Raw genomic sequence first — 12,406 nt, forward strand, 5'->3', positions numbered from 1 at the left:
ACCATTCTACTGAGTTGAGCCAGCAAGTGTACACTAAGGACTGCCAAATGTTTTCTCTGGCTCAGTCTTCAAGCTCTTAAGCACCAGACTCGTATGTCCTACTGCCTACTGAATGTCTCTACTTAGATAGAAAATTCAAACTCAACAGGCCCCAAATTAGCTCACTGTGGCTCCCACCCCACCCTACCAAACTATGCTCCCTCTCTTGCAATGCCAACAGCATCATGAACCCAGGTGCACTGACCTATGATATAGTCGTAAACTGGGAAATGCTTTTGGCTTTCTCTCACCTCCCACATCCAATCAAGCACCGAGCCTGTTGGATTTACCTACTAAGTCTCAAATCTGACACTCTCTCTCTATTTCTACCATCCCCTCTTAGTTTACCAATTCCATCCCCCATTTGGTCACAAGATTGTTTTATCTTAAACACAAACTTACTCATGCCCCTTAGTGCTGGAAATCCTACAGCAGCTTCCCTGTCAAGCCCTTGAGCCTGGTAAACCTTGCTGATTCCTCCAGCATCATTCCCCAACTCTCCCCATTCCAGAGTTTCAAACCACCCAAGTTCTCCCTTCCTTGACATTGTTCATGCTGATTCTCCTTACCTAAAATGCTCCTCGTGAACTTCTTCACCGGGCACCTGTCAGAACTCACAGCCCAAGCCACTGTCTCTGGAAAGCCTTCCTTCTTGCCTCGTTTCTGTGCATCCCTGTGCCCTCTCCAGTGTCCGTCACAGTACATAACACATTGGATTGCACTTCTCTTCATGTGCTTGTCACCCCAACAAGACCACAAACTCCTAGAGTTCACAAACAGCGAGAAGGGCTTGGGACTGGGGTCAGAGAAATGGATGCCAAGTCTTAGATCTACTTACTAGCTGTGCCTGGTCTTTGTGAGCCTCGATGATTATAATATCTAATCCATAGAATTCTCTGATCAAATGTACTGGGGCAGGTCATGTGATGTATCTGCTATTCCCTCAGCTTTAAAATTAGTTCAGTGACCTCTAGAGCCCTTTCCAGGTTTAAAAGTTTTCTAAGTTTATGAGGCCTACTTGACATTTTTTTTGCACCCAATAGGGTTTACAAATATATAAACTATTAAAAATGATTAAGCCTACACAAATAAAAAGTAAGCTCTGTTAACACACATAAACTGGTTTTCTGGATTAACCAGGATTCTCCATTTCTTCTATAAAACATACTCCCCAATGTCCAGGTAACACTAAATGCCTGCAGCTAGCAGGCTTATCTCTACTTTGCTGGCATACTTCTATTCCCAACAGTTGGGTTCTGGTATACCCCAGAGTCAATTGAGTATGTCAATCTAATTTGGTAATTTAATTGACTGCAATACAGACTAATAAGATATGAGTATGAGATAACAAGGAGTTGTTTTCTCTGAAAACCAGACTGAATTCTTGGGAAAGGCTCAATACCCTGAGCTGCTAAGAAAAATAAGTCCAAATTGTGAGTGGACAAGATAACTGCAAAAGATTGAGGGGGGAAAAGGCGGCAACTTAGAAGGATACTGCACACAGACTGCATCACAATTGCTGTTACCCTTCAGAAACCAAAACTAGAAATGGAGGGTGATGCATTTTGAGAAGATGACATCTAATTCCAATCAGAGGACCCATTAAAGAGAGAGAAAGAGAAAGAGAGAGAGATATTTTAATTACACATTTAAAAGTCCGGAGAAAGAATGGATTTATATTTAAGTTAAAATGTAAGGTTTGTCTGTATCATTTATCTGACTTGGATTAAGAGACCAACTGCTACAGTTGAAGAGGGTTCTGGCTGAGCTGGGAATTTTAAAATGAAATAAAGAGAAGGGACTGAGAGGGAATTTAAAAATGAAACAAAGAGAAGGGACTGACTCTCAGAGGGGCTAAGAGTCACCCACTAGACACTAGAGCCTTTGTTTAATTTCTTCCTTCTAAATTTGACTAGGACGGTTGGCATTTCTTTTAAACAGAATCCCAGGGAGAGAGAAGTAACATAATGTTATCTACCACACTTCATCCAAAACAAACAGTTCAGTACAGAACACTCAGCTTGATATAATGGAACATGAAAAAGCCACATTTCTGTTCTTTTCTCCCACTTATGTGGTGTCTCAATAGCCAAATGTAAAACGCTCATCAAAGGAGAGCAATGAGATTGCTCTGTGTCAGAGGTAGCTTGGAACATTAATCACAAAAACCTTCATTTCATAGTTAGGGTTCCCACTAAAATCTCTAGAATTAACAGTCTTATTAGGTTAACATTTGTACTTGAAACTGGATTTGTCACCCTCTCACAAATCTGTCATCTTAATATGTGCTTACTATAATCTCATATAAAAATGTGATTTTATAATTAAAATCTTAATTATCAAAAATTGCTGGAAGCCCACTATTTTCATACCCCTTGGAAGATTACACTGTATTATACATGTTGCTCAAATGTAATAATACAGCCTGGTCACATAGCGAGACCTCATTTCTACAAAAAATGTTTTAAAAATAGGCATAGTGGCGCATGCCTATAGTCCTAGCTACTTGGGAGGCTGAGACCAGAGAATTACTTGAGCTTAGAAGTTTGAGATGACAGTGAGCTATGATCACGCCACTGCACTCCAGAGCCTATGTGACAGAGACTGTCTCAAAAAAAAAAAGTAAAATAAAAGATCAAGAAAGGTGTCATGACATTCAAGCTAGCAATTTTCATTAACCTGAACTCTAAAATGAAATCTGAAAAGTCATCTAAAGATCATTGTTTTCCATAGATAAAAGTACAATTGGGTTGTTTCTTTCAATACTGTTAGCCTGGAGCAGAGCCATCATTTCTGTTGGATAACCCAAGACAAATTACCCAGAAAGAACCTGCTTATCCACTTCTCAGCCTACCTACAGTGACAGAGCCCCATCTACGTACAGCTAGCACTGTTTCTGATGTTTCGAAGATGCAAAGAATACATAATAAGGCCCCTGCCCTCAGGAGTTCACAGTCTGTTTGAGAGGTTAAAATATGCATCTCAGAAAGGAAGAGAAAATGAGTGTCACAAACATGTCCTTTGTGCTCTTTCATGGATTCTGGATTCACAAAATGATCTTAGAATACAATATTAGAAAGCTCTTGTGAAGATTATGCTAGAGGAAAGGCTCTGGGTTCCTCACACTTACCTACTTTGCAAAAATCCCGTACTGGTTTCAGTTGCTCTTATGGTAACACCCCAGATCTTTGACTGGGCCTGAGAGGCCTGTGACCCAGCCCTCCCAACACCTCTCCAATATCCTCCTTGTGCACCTCCTTCCCCACATTGCTCTCTGCACTCCGAGCCCTTAAAACTCCTCCCAGCCTCGAAAATTCTGTTCCTACTGCCTGGATGACTCTTCTCCTCCCTCTCTCCCACTACTAGTGAGCCACCTCTCATCCTGCAGATCCAATTTCAGCATCACTTCCTGAGATGCATCCCCAACTCACGCCCCTCCATCTGACAGATCAAGGTCACTGTTAGTACTTGTATTTTCCCATGATAGCACTTTCCCCAACTGTAGTTAAGCCATTGTGTATTTAGTTGTCTAACTGCTGTCTCCATGGTAACACTTTCCACAATTGCAGTTAAATTGTGTATTTAAGTTGCCTGACAGCCTTCTCCCCCAATGTGAGCTCAGGGAAGGCAGTGTTGGTCTCTATGGGTCTGGTTCATTGTTATACTCCCAGGAACTAACATAGAGATTGTCACTTAATAGGTGCAGTAAATATTATAATTAATAAATGAATGACAAGCATATAAGTAATTAACATTCAAATGCCCTTAATCATCAATACTTGCACTTCTAAAGTGGGAGGGTAAATCTGAATTAGCTAAGGCATTTCCTCTATCCTACATTCATTCACTTGGCAAGTGTTTATGAGTACCTGCTAAGTGCCACCCACTGTTCTAAGAGCATGTTATACAATGGTGGAGAAGACAGATCATGTCTCTTCTTTATAGCAAGAGAGATGAAAAAAAAACCCCTAGTGAACAGATAAATATATAATTTCAAGTAGTAAAGTACAAGTTGAGTATCCCTTATCCAAAATGCTTGGTACCAGAAGGGTTTCAGATTTCTGATTTTTTTAGATTTTGTAATATCTGCATCACGCTTACCAGTTGAGCATCCCTAATCCCAGAACTCCAAAATCTGAAATGCTTCAATGAGCATTTCCTTTTTGCATCATGTCAGCACTCAAAATGTTTTAGATTTTGGACTTTTGGATTAAGTATGCTCAACCTGTGCTATTTACTTTAGTACCTTAGAGGGTGACAAGGGTAAGGGTTAAATTCCATAAGATGGACAGGGAACTCTTCACTGCACATTTGTGGACAGACTTTAGACAGCCTTGATGAGCTGTAAACAATTTTCAAGAGTTTCCAAAACAATTTCCTAAATAGAACAAGCTCATTAGAGGATCACTGGCCCCCAAGCCTTCCTCAGTCTTAAGTCGCCACTTCCCTACAGGAGAGAATTTCCTTCAAATCAGCACACTGACTCAACTCTCCCACCACTGCCTGTTCTTCTTGTTTATCTCCCACTCCACACACCTCCTCTGTCCCGATGCTTCCTCATAGCCCCTCTTGACAGCTCTCAATTGATCCCCTTCACATCTTATGATGTGGGGCCAGGGACAGACTTGGGCCAGAGGCATTGTGACTTGCTGCAGGTCACACAGCTGATTATGGCCAAGATAAAACCAAAACTCAGTTCAATCCCCTCCAGCCAGGCTATGCTTTAAATCTTTAATGTGCTATTTTTTTTTATTATAGGTTTATATTGCCACCTAACAACAAAAAAAAATAAGTTGCTTGAAGTTGAAGACAGAAGTTATCTTTTTTGTTTTTGTATCCTGCAGAGCAGTTAGTACAATCCTTTGAGCATGGGCAACCTAGTGTCTATCTATTTGTCTCTTTATCTGCTACTGCATCCAGAAGAGACCAAGACAGATTTTTACCAAATTTAGAAGGCATGTTTGGGATGAATTAAAATACAAGCCACATGGCATTCATAAAAGTCACATTGGATAATCTAGGGGACCACTTCAAAGTGATGGGTATCTCCCCTGCAGGGCACCCAAGGATCTGCCCCACAATGGAGACAAGCTACAGACAAAGGAAGCAAATATTAATAGTAGTTTCGCATATGAGCCACAATCCAAAGTCACAAAGGCAGATGCAAGCAATCATTTCAGTTGCCTTCAGGTGGGTGGCTTCATGCTATGAACATCAAGTGGGTGGTTGGGGGTCAGGGGTATGGATTGTTTTTCTTTTCTTTTTTTTTTGAAACAGGATCTCACTCTGTCACTCAGGCTGGAGTGCAAAGGCAGGATCTTGGCTCACTGCAGCCTTGACCTCCCTAGCTCAAGTTATCCTCCCATCTTAGCCTCCCGAGTATCTAGGACTACAGGTGCAAGCCACCATGCCCAGCTAATGTTTTGTATTTGTTGTAGGGATGGGGATTTGCCATGTTGCTCAGAGGCTGGTCTCAACTCCTGGGCTCAAGCAGTTCTCCCACCTAGGCCTCCCAAAGTGCTGGGATTACAGGCGCGAGCCAGCACACCCAGCTGAATTGTTTTTCTTTATAGCGTAAATTATTCTCCCAAACCACCCCAGATCAACAATCTAGCTGGGTAAGATAATACCACCATATCATTCTGATATGCATTACAAGGTATAAAGTACTTAAAGACTTGCTGAATAAATGCAGCGTAATTATATGTATACCATAGTATGCATAATTATACATGTATATTATATTATACATAGTAAAATATAATCCAACTCCCATGAAAAATACATAGCTGTTGACCTCGAAGTGAACTGCTTTGAGGACTAATGTTTGGTAACACTTTTTACTGCAGCGGGCCTAAGACATGTTTAAAAATGATTAATGGTGAGAAGTCCCAACAATTTGCGGCTCTGGCTTACTTCTTATTTTATGGAGTCCACTCAGGCACATTTCCATTTAGATAGAAAATTTCCATTAAAGGTAGGAAAACTAAAAATACCTGTTACATGTTGAAGGACAGCTGGTTCAGAGGTCTCCATAAACAGACTACTTTCCCTCCCTCCACTCTTGCCTTTGTGTACCGAAGATATTGATTTGCTCTCACCATTCACCAATTGAAACCACAGCACACAAATCTCACATTAGCAGTTGGATTAACCATCTACAACGTTCCTGTGGGCCAGAAGTGGGCCTTATATTAAAGGAATCAACTTCAATCAACAGCAGGAGATAACGGCAAGAAATAGCAGCAAGAGATGACTCCTCACATAAAAATGCTTGGTCTAACCACCGTTGAGTATTGACTGCAAAACTGAAATGTAGACTTATTTAAGAAGTCACAAAAAAAAACAACACTGCAATCGCTGCTATTACAGATGCCTTCATATCTGAAAGTAAATGAATATATTATCCTCCCATCACAGACCAGACACGAAAACTGTTACATAACAGAATATTATATGAAACGATCAGATTAAATATACTAGTTCTTTGTCCATAAACTTTCTCTAAATTTGTATCTGTATTTTCTGTTTGTAAAACTGCTTCAGCGTAGAAATATTTAGTGAAAAAAAAATGCACATACACATTCCCAAATCTACACATTGAAAATGCTCTTTCCTACAGGTATCAGGCATTTAAAGCTTTTTTTCTCCTCAGCAAGTGACTACCCTGAAAGCAATCATGTTTTCTTGTAAAACAGATGATAAGCACACAAGCTGGGAAAAGCAGCTGGTTTAGGTCAGGGTTTCTCAACCTCAGCACTACTGAGGGTGGATATTTGAGGGTGGATAATTTTTTGTTGTGAGGGGCTTTCCTGGGCATTGTAAAATGTTCAGCCACATCCCAGGCCTCCACCCACTAAATAACAGTAGCACTCCCATCTCCTAACCTCCCTCCCAGCTCCAGTCACGACAATCAGGAATTTCTCCAGACTTTCGTCCTGGGGGGCAAAATCACCCCGGTTGAAAATTACTTGTTTTGGTTGAAGAACAGATAATGCCCTGTGGCAATGAGACGACAGGACCCCTGATAGTGTTTTGTTTTGTTTTGTTTTGTTTTGTTTTGTTTTGTTTGAGATGGAGTCTCACTCTGTTGCCCAGGATGGAGTGCAGTGGCGCAATCTCGCCTCACCACAACCTCCACCTCCTGGTTCAAGCAATTCTCCTGCCTCAGCCTCCTGAGTAGCTGGGACTATAGCCGTGTGCCACCATGCCTGGCTAATTTTTGTATTTTTAGTAGAAACAGGGTTTCACCATGTTGGCCAGGCTGGTCTCAAACTCCTGGCCTCAAGTGACCTTGCCTTGGCCTCCCAAAGTGCTGGGATTATAGGCATGAGCCACTGCGCACAGCCGAGACTTATGTCTTACAGCTAAAATCAAGGGTGGGCCCTTGTGAAAAGCCATCTCGTTATTTCTGGTCACATGTTACTTTAGCATCACAGATGAAAAGGTATGGAAAGCTATTCATATACAGTAGAAACAATGTCTTAGGACAGAAGTGGAAGAAAGGTGGGAACCTACACTGACGGGGGAGGAGTGTGGTCAAGCAAGGAGCTCAGCCTACAAAAGAATGAAAAATGGGATGGAAACGATTTTAAGAGATACCTTTCCTACTAGGAGAACATAAGTAGGTAGCAAAAATAGTTTAAAGTTTGTGAAACAGGAGTTGCTTGGTTCAAAAATGGAGACTTTTTAAAAATAAGCAAAGTATGAGGTGAATCAAAGGGAAAAGTCACCTGCATATAACAAATAGATGGGTGTGATTACCTAATTTACACAACGTATCGCTGAGGCTGATGCTCAGTTGCTTCCTGAGGAGTGAGGACTTGGCCAGAGTTTCTGCATTTTCCTTTATTTTTATCACTTGTTTATAATATTTAAGTACTTGCTTCCTTTGGAATCTAGAAAAGAGAAATTTAATTAAAGTTTGCATCAAAGAAGGCTGGCATGCATTCGTTCATTCATTCGACAAACATTTACTGAATGCTGGTGCTAGGGCTGGGGAGCAAAGATGAGTATGACTAACCCTTGCCCTCTGAGAATTTCTTTGAGGTAGGAGGGGAGACTGGAGAGCAAAGCAGGAGTCCACCCACAAAGGACCTTGAGTGCAAACCTAAGGATTTTGACTTTAACAGTGAAGAGTTTTCATTAAGAGCCTGATATGATCAAATGTACATTTTAGAATCTGCCTGGGCAGAAGTGTGGAGGACACACTGAAACAGGTGAGGCCACAGACAGGGAGACCAGTTAGGCCGGAGGAAGAAGATCGATGAAGGTCTGAGCTGACACAGTGGCCACAGGTGCGAAGGGAGATTTACTAGGGCGTGGTGTTGCACTGGATGTGGTGGTGCTGATGCTGGGGGTGCTGGGGGGCTGCTATGTGTGCAGAGAGTGATGTGGTTAAGAGCTCAAGCTCTAAAGTCAGGCAGATGTGGCAGTGGGCCACAGTGGTCAGGCTCAGGGGCTCTTCAATCAGACTTCCCAGGTGCTAACCCTAGCCCCGCCACCTTAGAGCTGGGGAACAAGCATCTCAGCCTCCTAAGCCTCAACTTTCTCATGTCCAAAATGGGGATAATAGGCCGGGCGCAGTACTTCATGCCTGTAATCCCAACACTTTGGAAGGCCGAGGCAGGAAGATCACTTGAAGCCAGGAGTTCAAGGCTGCAGTGAGCTAGGATCACACCACCACACTCCCACCTGGATGACAGAGCAAGACCCTGTCTCAAAAAAAAAAAAAAAATACAGATAACAGAGTTGTTATGGAGATTAAATGAGAAAATCAGTGTAATGTGTCAGCACAGTGACTGATGATAAACATTGCTAAGATGTATCATTAAGATGATGCCATGGTGTCTGCACCAAGTGAGGTGGGAGAAGGAGAATTCCGTCAGGGGGTGAGGGTGTATGTGTCCAGTCTTGAGCACATTGACTCTGGAGCGCCAGTGGAATACTCAAGTGAGGATGTACAGTAAACAGATGGAAGCATATGGCTGCTGCTGCTAACAGAGGCCTGAGAAGATGGAGACAAAGAGCGCTCACCTTACGGAACAGCAGCTGAAGGCCTGGGTCCTGGTGGGGCTGATGTGCTCCATCTGAGACTAGCATAAAGCCCAGGAACCAAACTCAAGAGGACGCTGATGTTTGGGCAAGAGGCAGGGAGAGAAAAGGAACCCATAAAAGAAGCTGAGCTGGCTTGATCACCCAGGAGAGTACAGTTTCAACTCTGTCAAATGCTTGCGAGGAGAGGGCCAACAAGGTCAAAAGTGCCGAGGACACTTTGGGGTTGTTTCTGATGACTTTCATAAGAGGAGACAAAACGGAGCTGGGCAAGGGAAGAAGTTCCTGGGCTCTATGCTCGTCTCAGATTGAGCGCATTAGCCCCACCGGGGCCCAGGGCTTCAGCTGCCATTCCATAAGGTGACTGTGCCAAGGATGCTGACCGAAGGATAACTACAGATGGATGGGCAAATGGTTGGGGGAAAGTAGATGACAATCATTTCACTAAGAATCTGTCACTGTTCCTCTTAAAACATTTTGTTCACTCTTCTCTGATCTGCTTTCTTAACTTTAATTTTTTAATTTGACCTCATTTGTCCAACCCTACCCAGACCCCTTCTACAAGGCCCTCAGGATCCCATGGATCACTTCTGTGGTGCATGAGTGCTGTCTCGAGGGCCCCTGGCCACCAGGGCAAAGGGTCTACACGTGCTTGAGAGGTGAGTCAAGTTACACAACAAAATGTCTCCTGGTTTGAACCAAAGTGAAAGACAGTCACCTAAAGATAACCTTCAACAAGGAGATGGCTGGCTACTCCGTTGTTTCGAAGGTTGGCTGTTGACAGTGAGGCCTGGAGGAAGCCATCCATGTATGGTCATCAAGGCTGGCCCGGCAGTACTCAGTGTCTTGTGATTTGGGGTGGGGCAGCCAGGCAGGACAGATGACTCAGTCAGTATGCTACGTGTTTAGATTTTTCTTTTACGAGGCAACGGTTCTACAGTCAAGCTTTTTGCTTCTGTAAAGAAAGTCCTGTTCTCTGCTCACAGTGCTGGTCTTAACATGACTAAGAGGAGGCGTATGTGGTATCAAGTGCCTCAAAAAACACCTGCTGGGGAGCAAAATAATAAAATATGAATGACTCAATTTATCAAACTCTTTTAGTGTGTGCCAGGTTTTCTGCTAAGCTCTTTACGTATAGGATCTCTTAATCCTCACAAAGATCCTGCCAGGAAGACACTGTTACTTCCTTCATTTTACCAAGGAGAAAATGAATGAGATACCAAGATGTTAAGTGCTTGACCTTAACAGTAACTTCACACTGTTACTAAGTGGCAGAAATGAAAGGTGAACTCAGGCAATCAGACTCCACAGCCCACCATCTCACCACTACTATATAGCACCCACTGTTGTACCCTTAGGTCCTCCCTTAATTGGGCTACTCTTTAAAAGGTAGTTACCCTTTAAATGCCTTTTAGAAAGGGTTAATACTGATTTGCACTCAAGTGTTAAGAGATGACCAATATCCTAGTCTTCCTGGAAGCAAAAGCAGCAAGAGGTCACCTGCCTGGTTGGAGGAAAATGACCTGGAGGAACGTGGGAAATGGAAATGGAAAAGCAAGCCAGGGAACAGGGAACCCTCACCTTATGGAATAGCAACTGAAGCCCTGGGCCCTGGTGGGGCTGATGTGCTCCGTCTGAGACAAACATAGAGCCCAGGAAACGAACTCAGTGACAGTAGGAAAGAGGGGCTACCAAAACAAAACTTCCCAACTTCATAATGTAGCCTAGAGCATCCCTAACCATCCACACAGCTAAATCGGCTATGGAAGCAAGTGTGTGCATGGCTGTCTGTGGGTTCACAAAGAACCTTCTCTCATAGCAACCTGCCAAGAGAAGTAGCGGTCAGCCCTGGAAGATGCTCACACTCAGTCGGTCTGGAGGGTGGCACCTACAAGTGTATTTTAAACTGAGATGTCTTGTGTGAGGCACTGAGGGGAACCCCGCACATCACAGGAGAATAAGAGGACTCCCTGGGCAAGGAGAGGTGGCTGGTGAACATGACCTGAGGCATTGGAGGCTCTGGCCTAGGTCTTGCAGAAGACAGAGCAGGATGGTGTGGTACCACAGACAATGGCCATGGCTGAGGGCTGCATAGAGACCCAGAAGTAAGAGCATCTTCCTCACAAGGCCTATGAGTGGCACTGGGAACTACTCACAACCACATTGTACTCCTATGTCCTTTCTCTACTGCCAGAACCTCCTCACCACTTGTGAGCCAAGAGCTCTTTTTACTATTTTTTTTTTTGAAACAGGAGTCTTGCTCTGTCGCCCAGGCTGGAGTGCAGTGGCACGATCTCAGCTCACTGCAACTCCACCTCCCAGGTACAAGTAATTCTCCTGCCTCAGCCTCCCAAGTAGCTGCGACCACAGGCACACGCCACCATGCCCAGCTAATTTTTGTATTTTTAGTAGAGATGGGATTTCATCGTGTTGGCCAGGCTGGTCTCAAACTCCTGACCACAAGTGATCTGCCTGCATCAGCCTCACAAAGTGCTGGGATTAACAGGTGTGAGCCACCATGCCCAGCCCAAGAGCTCCTTTTGAATACATTATGGTGGGGTGAATCCCCAGGCTTCTGAGCAGGGCTGGAGCCAAAGAAGTATTACAAGAGTTACCCCTGATGAGTAACCCCAGACCTCCCTGCCACTGGTAGGGGCACTTTTGGCGGGGAGACAGGAAGACACACTTCTTGAAACATTTCATAAAAACTTACTTTTTACTATCTCTCTGGGGAAAAAATAGCAAATCCGCTAAAAATTCCATAACTTCTCCAACCAGCATGTTTTTCTGGCCAAACAAGCTTTTCCTGATATTTAAGCACTCTCGAAGTTTCATTTTTGCAAGAGAGGTATTTCCAGCAACGAACCTGAAAATAAAAACACATGTGCATTTTTTACTGGGCATGTTGGTTACATTCATTGTGCAATCAAACATAATTCTCATAAACATATTGGATTTTATATAAAAAATCTGTCCTGGAAAATATAAAAAAGAGCAATTTATAATAGCAGCGAGGCAAGAACTTCAAAGTGATTTATAAGAAATTTGCACATCTTTATAAAGAAACTAGAGAGCTGGGTGTGGTGGCTGCTGCCTGTAATCCCAGTTACTCAGGAAGCTGATGCAGGAGGATTGCTTGAGGCCAGGAGTTCAAGATCAGCCTGGGCAACATAGCAAGACCCCATCTCTAAAAAAATAATAAATAAATAAATAAGCCAGGCATGGTAGTGCATACCTGTAGTCCCAGCTACTTGGGAGGCTAAGGCAAGAGGATCGCTTGAGCCCTGTTCAGTGAGCTATGATTGCACCACTG

The 12,406-nt window shown here is 43.3% G+C and overlaps 1 protein-coding gene across 1 annotated transcript in view; it reads right to left on the reverse strand.

Annotated features, from left to right (window-relative positions):
* The window catches only part of LOC100980751 (putative tetratricopeptide repeat protein 41), an 85,958-nt gene that overhangs the window by 5,921 nt on the left and 67,631 nt on the right, over positions 1–12,406 (reverse strand). Inside the window, 2 exon segments of the mRNA XM_008958010.3 lie at positions 7,804–7,937; positions 11,807–11,959. Of these exon segments, the coding sequence (XP_008956258.3) occupies positions 7,804–7,937; positions 11,807–11,959 (287 nt within the window).

Source organism: Pan paniscus, chromosome 10 (genome assembly GCF_029289425.2).
Source record: "Pan paniscus chromosome 10, NHGRI_mPanPan1-v2.0_pri, whole genome shotgun sequence".
NCBI lineage: Eukaryota > Metazoa > Chordata > Mammalia > Primates > Hominidae > Pan > Pan paniscus.